The sequence below is a fragment of the Egretta garzetta genome, unplaced genomic scaffold, assembly GCF_000687185.1.
Source record: "Egretta garzetta isolate BGI_Z169 unplaced genomic scaffold, ASM68718v1 scaffold293, whole genome shotgun sequence".
Classification (NCBI taxonomy): Eukaryota; Metazoa; Chordata; class Aves; order Pelecaniformes; family Ardeidae; genus Egretta; species Egretta garzetta.
In genome coordinates, this window is record NW_009259318.1 from 54,193 (window position 1) to 66,443 (window position 12,251).

At 43.0% G+C, this 12,251-nt stretch overlaps 1 protein-coding gene across 1 annotated transcript; it reads left to right on the forward strand.

Annotated features, from left to right (window-relative positions):
- Positions 1–3,099: 3,099 nt before the first annotated feature.
- LOC104124200 (C-type lectin domain family 1 member A-like) lies at positions 3,100–11,173 on the forward strand. The gene is made up of 6 exons (XM_035892049.1): positions 3,100–3,171; positions 4,187–4,276; positions 5,426–5,524; positions 5,779–5,933; positions 6,470–6,582; positions 11,050–11,173. The coding sequence occupies exons 2-6, from the start codon at positions 4,264–4,266 to the stop codon at positions 11,171–11,173; spliced, it is 504 nt and encodes a 167-aa protein (XP_035747942.1). The 5' UTR covers positions 3,100–3,171; positions 4,187–4,263.
- The last annotated feature ends 1,078 nt before the right edge of the window (positions 11,174–12,251 follow it).

The following is a 12,251-nucleotide window of genomic DNA, read 5'->3' on the forward strand; positions in this document are numbered from 1 at the left end:
ATATCCTTCACGACACTCTCTGCTCCAGGCTCTGCACTGAGTGCATCCTCTCTCATTCCCCATGGCCTCCATCATCCTTGTTATGAGCACACCCGCTGCCCTGGAGGGGGCTCGGACTTGCCAGTAGATGCCAGTGCTCACATGCTGAAATGCACTGTCAGCAAGATACTAAATGATACATGGTGCCAATCTGTGTTCACAGATGCTGTCTATAGAAAGCAATAAAGAAAAATACCCCTTCCCTGTGAAGATCAGCCAATTTACTAAAGAACCGGATGCTCATCTATCCCTGGATCTTCCTTCTCTGTTGTTTCTATTTCAAATCAGAATCTTAAAACATTTAACCATTATAACCTCTTTCACTGATACGCTTTTAAATCAGTAAAAGGTGACTAAAAGTCTACAAGAAGGTGCCCAGGAGCACAGCTACAATGGCAGACATGGGATCATCTCTTTATCAGCAAAAGTGATCCTTTGTAGCCCTCTATCTTGTCCCCATGTTCGTACTTAAATTCTGCCAGGGCTGATTAGAGTGCTACCAGAGGCAACAAACAGAAACTGTAGTAAGGGAAATCCCAGTTAGACACAAGGAGAACATTCTTCACAGTGGGGGTGGCCAAACACAGGAACAAGTACCCAGAGAGGCTGGGAGATCTCTGTCCTTGGAGACTGCATGAACTTGACTGGACAAGTCCTTGAGCAACTTCATCAGAGTTCAGAGCTGCCCCAGCTTTGAACAGGAGGTTGAACCACATGATTTCCAGAGGTTCCTTTCAAACAATGGCACTTAAGACGTAAGTCTTAAGACACCATGGTTCTGCCATGCATCTTTTTGTGGGGTGCCCAGACTCCTTGACACAGGTCTCAGCTCTGGCTCACACATCTCTAAGGACAGGTTTCCAGTTACACAGTCTTATTATCACCTTACAGATTCACATCACTCTCAGACTGCGTGGTCTTTCCCACAGTACTTTCTGTCCCTAACAGGATCTTTCAACTCATATAGTTTTGTCCATGGAGCATGGTCCTTCACTATTCTGTTGGGTCAAGCTGCATAGTGCCGTGCTATTTATTGCTATGTAGAAAGGGGTTGATAACACACCAATGTTTTGGCTACTGCTGAGCAGTGCTCGAACAGCATCAAGGTTGTGTTCTCCAACATTCTCCCCCACCACCATCACCAGTGGGTTAGAAGGGGGCAAGACCTTGGGAGGGGATGTAGCCAAGACACCTGACCCAAACCAACCAAAGGGATATTCCATACCATATGACATCAGATCAGATATAAAAACTAAGGGAAAAGGAAGAGGAGGGGGGGCATTCATCTTTTATGATGTTTTGTCTTCCTGAGCAACAACTATGCATACTGAAGCCCTACTTTCCAGAAAGTGGCTGGACATCACCTGCTAATGGGAAGTAGAGAATAAAATCTTGTTTTGCTACCACATGCGGCCTTTGCTTTTGCTCTTTTATTAAACTGCCTTTATCTTGACCCATGAGCTTGCTTTCTTTTCCATCTCATTCTCACCCCACCTGTCCCGTTGAAGAGCGGACTGATAGAGTGGCTTGGTGGCACTTGGCGTCCAGCCAAGGTCAACCCACCACAACTTTGCAAAAAGAAAAATGGGCTTCTACTGTGTTGGGTGATGTAGACAATTTGAGTTATTATAGAAAGTAGCATCCAGACTGTTTCTCACTTCCAAGTTACAAGAAAGCAGAACAGATGATGTTATTTCAGGTGATCTGCTATTGTTCCCTTGAGCATTCTCCCCCAAAAACTGTGGTGAGTCTTCCCTTCATATTCATAGATCACATAGTCATGGAAATATTTAATTTGGAAGGGATCTCTGAAGTCCATCTGGTCCAAACTCCGGCTCAGCAGATCTAATTTCAAAGCTAGATCAGATCAGCCCAGTCCCTGTCCAGTCAAGGTCAGAAAATCTCCAAGGATGGAGATGACACACCATCTCTCGGCACTCTTCCAATATTTGACCACCCTACCTGTAACTTATGACCATTTCTTCTTGTCCTTCCACTGTATATTTCTGAGAGTTTGACTCCATCTTCTCCATAACCCCTTTATGCGCTGAGAGACTGGAGTTGGATTCTTCTTAGCTTTCTCTTCTCCAGGCTGAACAAATCCAGTTGTCAGAGTCTGTCCCTGTAAATCAAGTGCTCCAGCTCCTAAGCATTTTGGTGTCTCTCCCCTTGACCAGTTTTAGTATTTATGTGTTTAATGAGATTTTTTTTTTTTTACTGGGGAGCCCAAAGCTGGAGATAGTACTCCAGCCGCATGCACACAAGTGATGGAGAGAAGCGAATCATATCCTCCTTCGCCCTATTACTATCACCTCTTGCTAAGTCAGTCCAGTGTGTAGTTAGCCTTTGCCACAAGGGCTCACTTCTCTTATTTGTTAAATCCTGTCTCTGTCCTTTTCCCCACATTCTGATTTCCCATTTCTCCCTCTGAGAAGACGACATTAGACTCTAGACAGCACTTCCTACCTCCTCTGTGTGATTAAATAGCTTCAGCAGCTATTTGCAGCTGAGAACTTTGCTCTCAATTGAATAATGAAAAAGGCACAGCGCTGAGGTTAGTCTGTTTTAAAATGTGGAAAGCTCAAAGGAGATGAAAGTCATGCGAAGGCTAAATGGAAAAGAGGGAAAGTATCAGGCCATACATTTACTGGAACTCATGTGTCTGTAGACCTGGGGATGCAGATCCAGGCTGAGATGTGACAGGTAGGGAGAGAGATCTTCCCCTGAGGGAGGAAAAGGAGGAGTCACAAAAAACACTTGAATACAAATATCTTGTCTTAGGGCATTTGAAGTGTGACTCACTCTGCTATCTCCTCCTTCCTTCTGCTATCTCCTCCCTCTTTCTGGGTTGGGTTTTTTTTTTTTTTTTGCTTCTCCTTCACAAATCATTCAGTCTTTCTTTTAAGAGGATCGTTATTGAACCACGAATGAGTTCTCAGATAATGCAGACGAATGCAGAGGAAGAGGACGGATACTCTAGTTTAAATCACCCACCACAGCATCCAGCCGGACACTACATGTCCCTGAACATCAACCAAGGTACGACTGACACTTGCGCTTTGAACTTTCTACGCTACAGTAGACAACGACAATAGGAACAGCCTCTCTTGTCCAGCTCAGTAAATAAGAAAAGTATGTACATATAGGTTTAATATTATAGGCTTAATGCAGTATTTGTATTGTTTTGTCTGATAAAAAAGACTGCATGAATGTGAGAATGCATGGAGTGGAACTACTGTCATTACTTGACCTAAATTTCTGTAGGAAAAGACAGGTGGCTTCAGGATCAAATTCTGGAATGTAGGAATCAGCTTTTAATACGGTTAGTTTTATTTATTGTTTATTTATTATTACAGGAAATGGCTATAGAGACAGGACAATCTGACTTTAATAGTGAAAAACCTTTGACCTTTTGCCCTATGGACCTCAATTTTTCAGAAAATGCTTAAGATTCATAGCCTTTAAGGCCATGAGACAGCACTGGGCCTGAATGCACAGGTCATGTCATTTCCTTTCTTCAAGTCCCATAGCCTTGTTTGGGCCAAACCATGTACTTCAGGAGGGCATCCAGTCTTGAGCTGAATATTTCTTCATCTGAAAGGTCCATCATACTGCATTGCCATGACCATGGTGATGATAATGCTCAGGAACTTTTGAATCCAGGGAAACCTCAGTGGATATTTTGGACTCCAGAATTTTCCTGAACTGGGATTCAGTCTGGAGCTGGCATGCAGCCTGAGCACCATGTGCCCTGAGAGCAGAAAGGACTTGTGCAAAGTGTAGGATGGTATGCAAAAACTTCCTTACTCTGGTCTGACAGAGCAGAGTAATACAGTACTGCCAAAGGAGAGCAGGAGCATCCCCTGCTTCTAAGTCAAAGGATCACTATAATGTTTCATAGTTTCATCATTTCTCAAGGGCAAGGAATCTCCTACCTGTTCCATTTGCCTCCTTTCAAACAGACCTCTTTAACAGAGGCACCACAGCTTTTTCTCAATTTGCATTTGGGTTGATCCTTAAAATACAATACAGACTGGAAGAGGAACTCTTTCGAAAGTCATCAGATGGCTCTTCACGGAGGGGCAGAGGCTTGGGAGGGCTGCTTAACAGTTTGCCTGACCTCAGATAAAGTGTTGGTTTCTTCCAGGGCACTCTCTTCCCTTTGCTGTATGGTGGCCAGCTATCTTCACTTTCTTTGCACTGTGCCTGGCCCTCACGATAGGAATGACAGTCCTAGGTAAGTGATGAAATATACTGTGTTCCTTTATTCATATTAACACCTTGGGAATAATTGCATTGAAGAAAGGTGGCAGACTGGCTGCAACAAGGACAGTTATAGCTCATCCTCCCCACAAATACTGTCCTTTCCTCTCCTAATTGCCTGCGAGGAACACTCTGCAACTTGGTACTCAAGGCTTTGAGGAAAGCAATTTTTTTTAAGTCTGGACCTGTGCCCAGAGCAAGGATACAGAAATTACTCATTTATTTGCTAATTCAAATTCAAGTATAAAATTCTAATGTTGACTTTCATAAATCAGTTTGTTGTTTCCCTTCTCCTCTTTTCCTGTTGTTCAAGTCTCACTACTCTACTGGAATATCAGTTCTTGTCTCATTCCTTTGATAAACCTTTCATGTTTGTAGACTAACTTTTCATATTTATAGACAAACCTTTCATGTTTGTAGACTACTGTCTTAAATGAGTTCATACTAGTATGTTAAAAATGGACGTACTTCTAGAGCTCAGATTCATGAGGAAATCTCACTTTTTCTGTCTGTTTCACTCAGTCATCCCAGTTTACCTGAGATGTGCAATAGAACTGAAGACTCTAATATTTATATTATCTTTTATCATATGTGACATGACTGTAACTATATTTTCTATCACAGAGCCTGGATATAGACATTCTGAGCCATTGCTACCAAAAGCCACTATCTAAATACTATTGAGAAAGATATATAAAAACAACCTCCACTTTCTTTAGAGAAGTTTTACCAGCCTTTAAGAACAAAAGGTTTTTCCAACCTGAAGTTTCTTTAGAATTTTATTTTTTTTTCAAAGGCTTTTAAAACTTCTTTTAAGATCAACATGTCTAGTTCAAGATAGTCCTTCCTAAGCATATTTTTTTGCATTGTTTTAGTCTTTTATTAGGTTACCAAGTGGCCTGCAATGGCACTGTGATTAAACTGCATTTAAAATTTGGAAATCTCTTTATCCATCATTTTCTCATCTACTAATCTCCTCACAATATGTGACACTGTAGGATCAGAGTTGCATGTGAGCACGCTGTTGCGAAAAGTGAATTTGCAATGTATGATGAAGCATGTATCATGCAGCAGCATCATCACAGCTTTTTTGTCTCATGAAGAATATCTCTATAAACTCCAGGTCTCAGAGATTCTAAGGCACCTGAGGCACAAAATGAAAACCTGCAAGGACTAAAGGAGAGATTGTGCATGATGGATGATGCAATCAGTAAGAACGATAGTAAGTAGAACTACTGCTCACACAGCCTGAAATCTATGTGTTAGGCCTTATATCAAATTAAACATGGGTGTTATACACTATATCAAATTAAATAATGAGTTTTAAAATAAAAAAGAATGAGTGAAGATGTGACCAACGAAGTGTCATACACATTTCAGCTGTGCATAACTTTGAGTTTCCAGGCCTATGGGTGTAGACTCTTCTACTCTTCATTTGGCTGTTTATAAGGGACTGATGGTTTCTTTCTCTTCCAGGATCCACATGTTCACTCTGCCCTGTAAACTGGAAATGGATTGGAGGCAACACCTGTTTCTACTTTTCAGAAGAGGAGGCCACATGGCAGGAAAGTAAAGACTTCTGCTTCTCCCTGAATGCCACCCTTCTTATGCTGAAGAGGAAAAGCAAGCTGGTATGGTTCCAATCATACTGGCATTGGTATCAACTATTCAAAACTCCTCACTAGTCAGCAAGTACCTCTTGACATTACATAGTAATAGAGGTACTGTCCCCAAGGTCTGAGGCAATGCAGACTGCAAAGCATTTAACCACAAGTGTGTAATGATGAGGTAGCTAGCAACGCAGGAAATTATTCAGCCTAACAGTGGACATGAGTGTCATGGGTTCTGTGAAAGCTATAAGCAGTCAGTCTTTCATTCAGGAAATCCCTTTGAATACTTTGAGAGACAGGGCTCTAAAAAGAATTGTTGCCCTGTTCTTACATTTAGTAGAGAAGCCAGACACAAACTTTTCCTATTTGCATGCCAAATAGAGATGTTGTCTCTTGGAAACTGTTATGAGGGCCTGATGAGGAGTTCAGAGAGGCATTCTCAAATTGCCTCCTTTGGTTCTGTCTTGATCACCTCCTCTCTCAACAGTAGTTGTTTAGGTACAGCAAAAAAATTACCCACAAGCTCCTTGGTGATAAAAGTTTTGCATTTTTTATAGATTAGCATATCTCATCTATCACAAAAAAAATCTTACTGGGTTGGATTATCATACGGAGTTGATGGCTGGTCTTGGATAGACGATACAAAACTTTCTACAAAGAGAACAGACTGGTAAGTTTTCTGAACGTAAACAGTTGGTGGTTTTTAATCCCTGCTTGCACAATATCCTCCCTGCACTAAAGGAGGAGGAAACCAAATCCCATTAATAGCAAAGCTTCAAGGCAGAATACAGCCACAGATGTATTTGGTGTTAAAATACTCTTTTAGGTGTGGAGTCCCTGAAATAGAGAAAGAGTCTCAGAAAACTGGAAACATGAGCAGGAGAAGGAGTCAACAAACTAGTGCAACCAGTGACAGCTCTCACTATTTAAACCTGTTCACAATTATGAAACATAGGAAGCAACCCGCACTTCCTTCAAGACAGCCTACCTCCTGCAAAGCCTGCCTGCACCTGTCTCTTTACTCAGCCACCATTATCCCAAATTCAATTCTTTCTTCCAGCAAAATTTTGGAATCTTTATTACACAAAAATAATCAACATTAGTTAGAGAGAAGCTATTTACTTTTTCTGTTAAATCTCATAAGTTTACTCTGTGTATTTCTCCTTTACTAACTTGGAGAAAAAAAATCAAATTTTCATTCTGTTCTGTGTGAAGTGATCACTGTATGCAGTAATATGAGAATCCTCTTCAGGGTCTGAAGAACTTTTGTTGAGTGAAGATTCTGCAGCACCTCCTTGGGAACACATGCTATTTTTGTCTTGAAAACTCTTATACCTCCTGCAGCTAGTAGCCATTGGGCAGAATGATCTGGCTTCTGGTTGGGCAGACCACTGTCTTTCAGTTTCCAGACCCAAATTACCACTACATAAAGCAAGTGACATAAACATAAAGGAGTGACATAAACACTGGTGAGGAACTAGTGCTATTTTCTGCTTTGATGATGCTTTATACGTAGGCTTTCTTTTTTACATCTTTGAGCTGAAGACAGGTAGGGGAATGATCATAGAATGCTTTGGGTTGGAAGGGACCTCCCCTGCAATTAGCAGGGACACCGCTAACTCTATCAAGTTGCTCAGAGCTCCGTCCAACCTGTCCTTGAATGTTTCCAGGGATGGGGCCTCCACTACCTCAACCCGTTCCAGTGTTTCACCACACTCATTTTAAAAAATTTCTTACTTATATCTAGTCTAAATCTACCCTCTTTACATTTGAAACTATTACCCCTTGTCCTATCACAACAGGCCCTGCTAAAGAGTTTGGCCCCATCTTTCTTACAGGCCCCCTTTAAGTACTAAAAGGCCACAATAAGGCCTCCCTGCAGCCTTCTCTTCTCCAGGCTGAACAAGACCAACTCTCTCAGCCTTTCCTCATAGGAGAGGTGTTCCAGCCCTCGGATCATTTTTGTGGCCCTCCTCTGGACCCGCTCCAACAGGTCCATGTCTTTCCTGTGCTGAGGGCTCCACAGCTGGACACAGTATTCCAGGTGAGGTCTCATCAGAGCAGAGTAGAGGGGCAGAATCACCTCCCTTGACCTGCTGGCCACGCTTCTCCTGATGCAGCCCAGAGTACGGTTGGCCTTCTGGGCTGCAAGTGCACTTTGCAGGCTCATGTCCACCTTTTCATCCACCAGTACCCCCAAGTCCTTCTCCACTGCTCTCAGTCCCTTCATCCTCCAGCCTGTATTGATACTTCGGGTTGCCCCAGCTCAGGTGCAGGACCTTGCACTTGGCCTTGTTGAACCTCACAAGGTTCACATGGGCCTACTTCAAGTTTGTCCAGGTCCCTCTGGATGACATCCCATCCTTCTGTTGTGTCAACCACACCACTCAGCTCGGTGCCATCTGCAAACTTGCTGAGGGTGCATTTGATCCCACTGGCTGTGTCAATGATGTACAGACCACTGAGGGACACCACTTGTCACTGATCTCCATCTGGATATTGAGCCGTTGACCACCACCGTCTGCATGTGACCATCCAACCAATTCCTTATCCACCAAACAGTCCACCCATCAGATCCACCACTCTCCAATTTAGAGAGAAAGATATTGTGGGGGACTGTGTCAAAGGCCTTACAGAAGTCCAGATAGATGACATGCGTTGGTTTTCCCTTGTCCACTGATGTAGTCACTCCATCGTAGAAGGCCATTGGTTGGTCAGGCAGGACTTGCCCTTAGTGAAGCCATGTTGGCTGTCTCAAATCACCTCCCTGTCCTCCATGTGCCTTAGCATAGCTTCTAGGAGGATCTGTTCCATGATCTTCCCAGGCACAGAGGTGAGGCTGATGGGTCAGTAGCTCCCAGGGTCCTCTTTCTACTATTTTTTAAAATGGGTGCAATGTTTCCCTTCTTCCAGTCCCCAGGGACTACACCTGACTGCCATGACTTTTCAAATATCATGGAGAATGGCTTGGCAACTACATCAGCCAATTCCCTCAGGACTCTGGGATGCATCTCATCAGGTCCTTATGTATGTTCAGGTTTCTCAGGTGGTCATGAACCTGATCTTCTCTTCCAGTGGGAGGGACTTCAACTTCCCAGTCCCTGTCTTGCAGTCCATCCACTTGAAAGATGTGGGAAGAGAGGTTTCCAGTAAAGACTGAGGCAAGAAGTTGTTGAGTACCTCAGCTGCCTTCTTGTCCTAGTAAGGACTAGTAAGTCTTACTCATCAGGGAGGAATATGCTTTCTTTGACCTTCCTTTTCTGGCTGACACACCTGTAGAAGACATTCTTTTTATTCTTTGCATGCCAAGTTCAGCTCCAGATGTGCCTTGGCCTTCCTGACCCCATCCCTACACAACCAGGTGGTGTCCCTATATTCTTCCCAGGATACCTGCCGCTACTTCCACTGCCTATGCATTTCCTTCTTGCCCTTTAAGTTTGACCAGCAAGTCTCAACTCATCCATGCTGGTCTCCTGACTTCCATTCCTGAAGTTCCCTGGATCCTCCTACCGGCCCTTCTTGTAGATGGGAGTCACACTGGCAAGCCTCCAGTCATCTGGGACCTCCCCCGTTAACCAGGACTGCTGGTAAATGATGGATAGTGGCTTGGCAAGCTCCTCTGCCAGCTCCTTCAGTACTTTTGGGTGGATCCCATCCAGCCCCATAGACTTGTGGATGTCCAGGTGGTGTAGCAGGTCATAAACTGCTTCCTCCTGGATTATGGGGTGTTTATTCTGCTCTCCATCCCTGTCTTCCAGCCCGGGGACTGAGTACCATGGGGATAACTGGTCAGACTATTAAAGACTGAGGCAAAGAAGACATTAGGTACCTCAGCCTTTTCCTTATCCTTGGTGGCAATGTTCCCCTTGGCATCCAATAGAGGATGGAGGTTCTCCCTGGCTCTCTTTTTGCTGCTAATGTATTTGTAAAAACATTTTTTGTTATGTCTTACAACAGTGGGCTTCTGCCTTTCTAATTTTCCCTCTGCATGACCTAACAAGATCCCTGTACTCTCCTTGAGTTGCCTGCCCCTTCTTCAAAAACTGGTAAACTCTCCTTTTTTTCCTGAGTCCCAGAAAAAGATCCCTATTCAGCTAGGCCAGTAGTCTTCCCCAGCGATTCATCTTATGACACATGGGGACAGCCTGCTCCTAAGCCTTTAAGACATCCTTCTTGAAGAATGACCAGCCTTTCTGGATTCCTTTGCCCTTCAGGACTGTCTCCCAAGGGACTCTATCAACCAGTGTTCTGAACAGGCCAAAGTCTGCCCTCCGGAGGTCCATGGTGGTGGTTTTGCTGACCCCCCTCCTTACTTCACCAAGAATCAAAAACTCTATCATTTCGTGGTCGCTAAGGCCAAGAAGGCCTTGACCACCACTTCTCCCACCAGTCCTTCTCTGTTAGTAAATAGCAGGTCAAGCAAGGCACCTCCCCTGGTAGGCTCACTTAACCAGCTGTGTCACTCCAGGAACCTCCTAGACTGTTTCCTCTCTGCTGTGTTGTATTTCCAGCAGATGTCCAGTAAGTTGAAGTCCCCCACAAGAACAAGGGCTCGCGATTGAGAGACTTCTGCCAGCCACTTGTAGAATACTTCATCTACCTCTTCATCCTGGCTGGGTGGTCTATAACAGAGTCCCAGCAGGATATCTGCCTTGTTGGCCTTCCCCCTCATCATCACCCACAAGCACTCGGCCTCATCATCACAATCATCAAGCTCTGTACAATCAAAACACTCCCTAACATAGAGCCAGCCCACTGCCTCTTCTTCCTTGCCTATCCCTTCTGAAGAGCTTAGAGCCATCCATTGCAGCACTCCAGTCATGAGAGGCATCCCACCATGTTTCATCTGAGTTTTCCTGCTCCTTTCAGTGTTCCTCCCTGCCACTGATGGGATTGAGAAAAACACTACTATCTTGACATCACCAATTAGCTCACTTGCATTGGTGACCAACATGATCCTTCAGACTTGAATTATATGAGCTGTTATGTTCTTCAATATTTTGTGCAAACCTTTATAAGCCTTAAAATGACTAAGCAACTTTTGCAATAATGTATGATTGTCCAAAAGGCCTATGTTTTTTTTTTTTAATTTTTATGTGATAGTTTTTAACAAGATGTTGTGGGTTTTTTTTTCTAGGATTGTTTTGTCCTCAAAGCAAAACTGTGCATGCCTGTTTTATCGTAATTCAGGAGTTTACAGTGAGAATTGTTATGAGAAACATCCCTGGATCTGTGAGAAGGCAGCAGTCCAGCTGATGTAAAAAGATTATCAGCAGAAAAAAGAACTGGAAGAGTACGAAGAAGATTCTGATGTTCACATTTTTCAAAGAAGAGGTGTAAAATAGTGTTTAATACAAATTCAGAGCAGAGTCCATCCTTTTTTCCTAGCGTATTCACAAAAATACAAATATGGAAAAGAGACAGAAAGCCTTTGCAGATAAAAAGAACAAGCAGTAACAAATATCTACAAATCAGATATTAGTCTCATTGTTCTAGTTCAGAAACCTTAATGTTGCTGACAATCTTAAGCATTACTGACAGCCAAATAAATCAGAGGTGTAAAGGCCTGTGGGACCACTTCCTGTCGCTCTGATTGGAATTTCATATATATCCATTTCTACCAAGACTCTCTCTTTAGTCCATTTGATCTTACTCAGATGATGGGTCTTCTCTCCCTTCTGTTTGTGAAGATATGCTAACCTGCAATAACTCTTAACTACTTCCAGCCCTCTCTTCAGCACATTCACTTTCAGTTATTCTATATTCCTCTAAAACTCCAAGGCAAGCTCTCCTCTCCTTTACTACTCAAAGACATGTAGCTCCCTTGTTCACTGCTTGGTAGTGAAACATCACTTGGCATCCTCATCTTCTTCTTGATTGGGTATAATATATGAATTTTAGATATGTTGAAATTTTACTTCCAGGTAATGATGCTTTTCCTTTACATGCAATAATGTGATCTTCTGAGAATGCCCAGAAGCCAATGTTAAATGAGTTTTAATAAACAATATGCTATTATCATAATCACCATTGCAGTTATGAAGGGAGAATGGCAATAATGATTGGACTTTTCCAAGAATGCCATCTGAGGGCCATTCCTCTTCATCTAATACAGAATATGTCCATCCCTTTACCTAATGCATCTCATCATATGAAAAGACGGAAATGTGGCATGAATGGCTGCACATTGAATGAATGTGGCATGAATGGCTGCACTGATAGCTGGAATGTTGTGATGGTATTCAGAAAAGTATTTATTGCTGAATGGGGAACTGAATTTTCCAATGTACTGGAAACCACATATTTTTGGTATTATATATTAACTGTCCTTTGGAATGG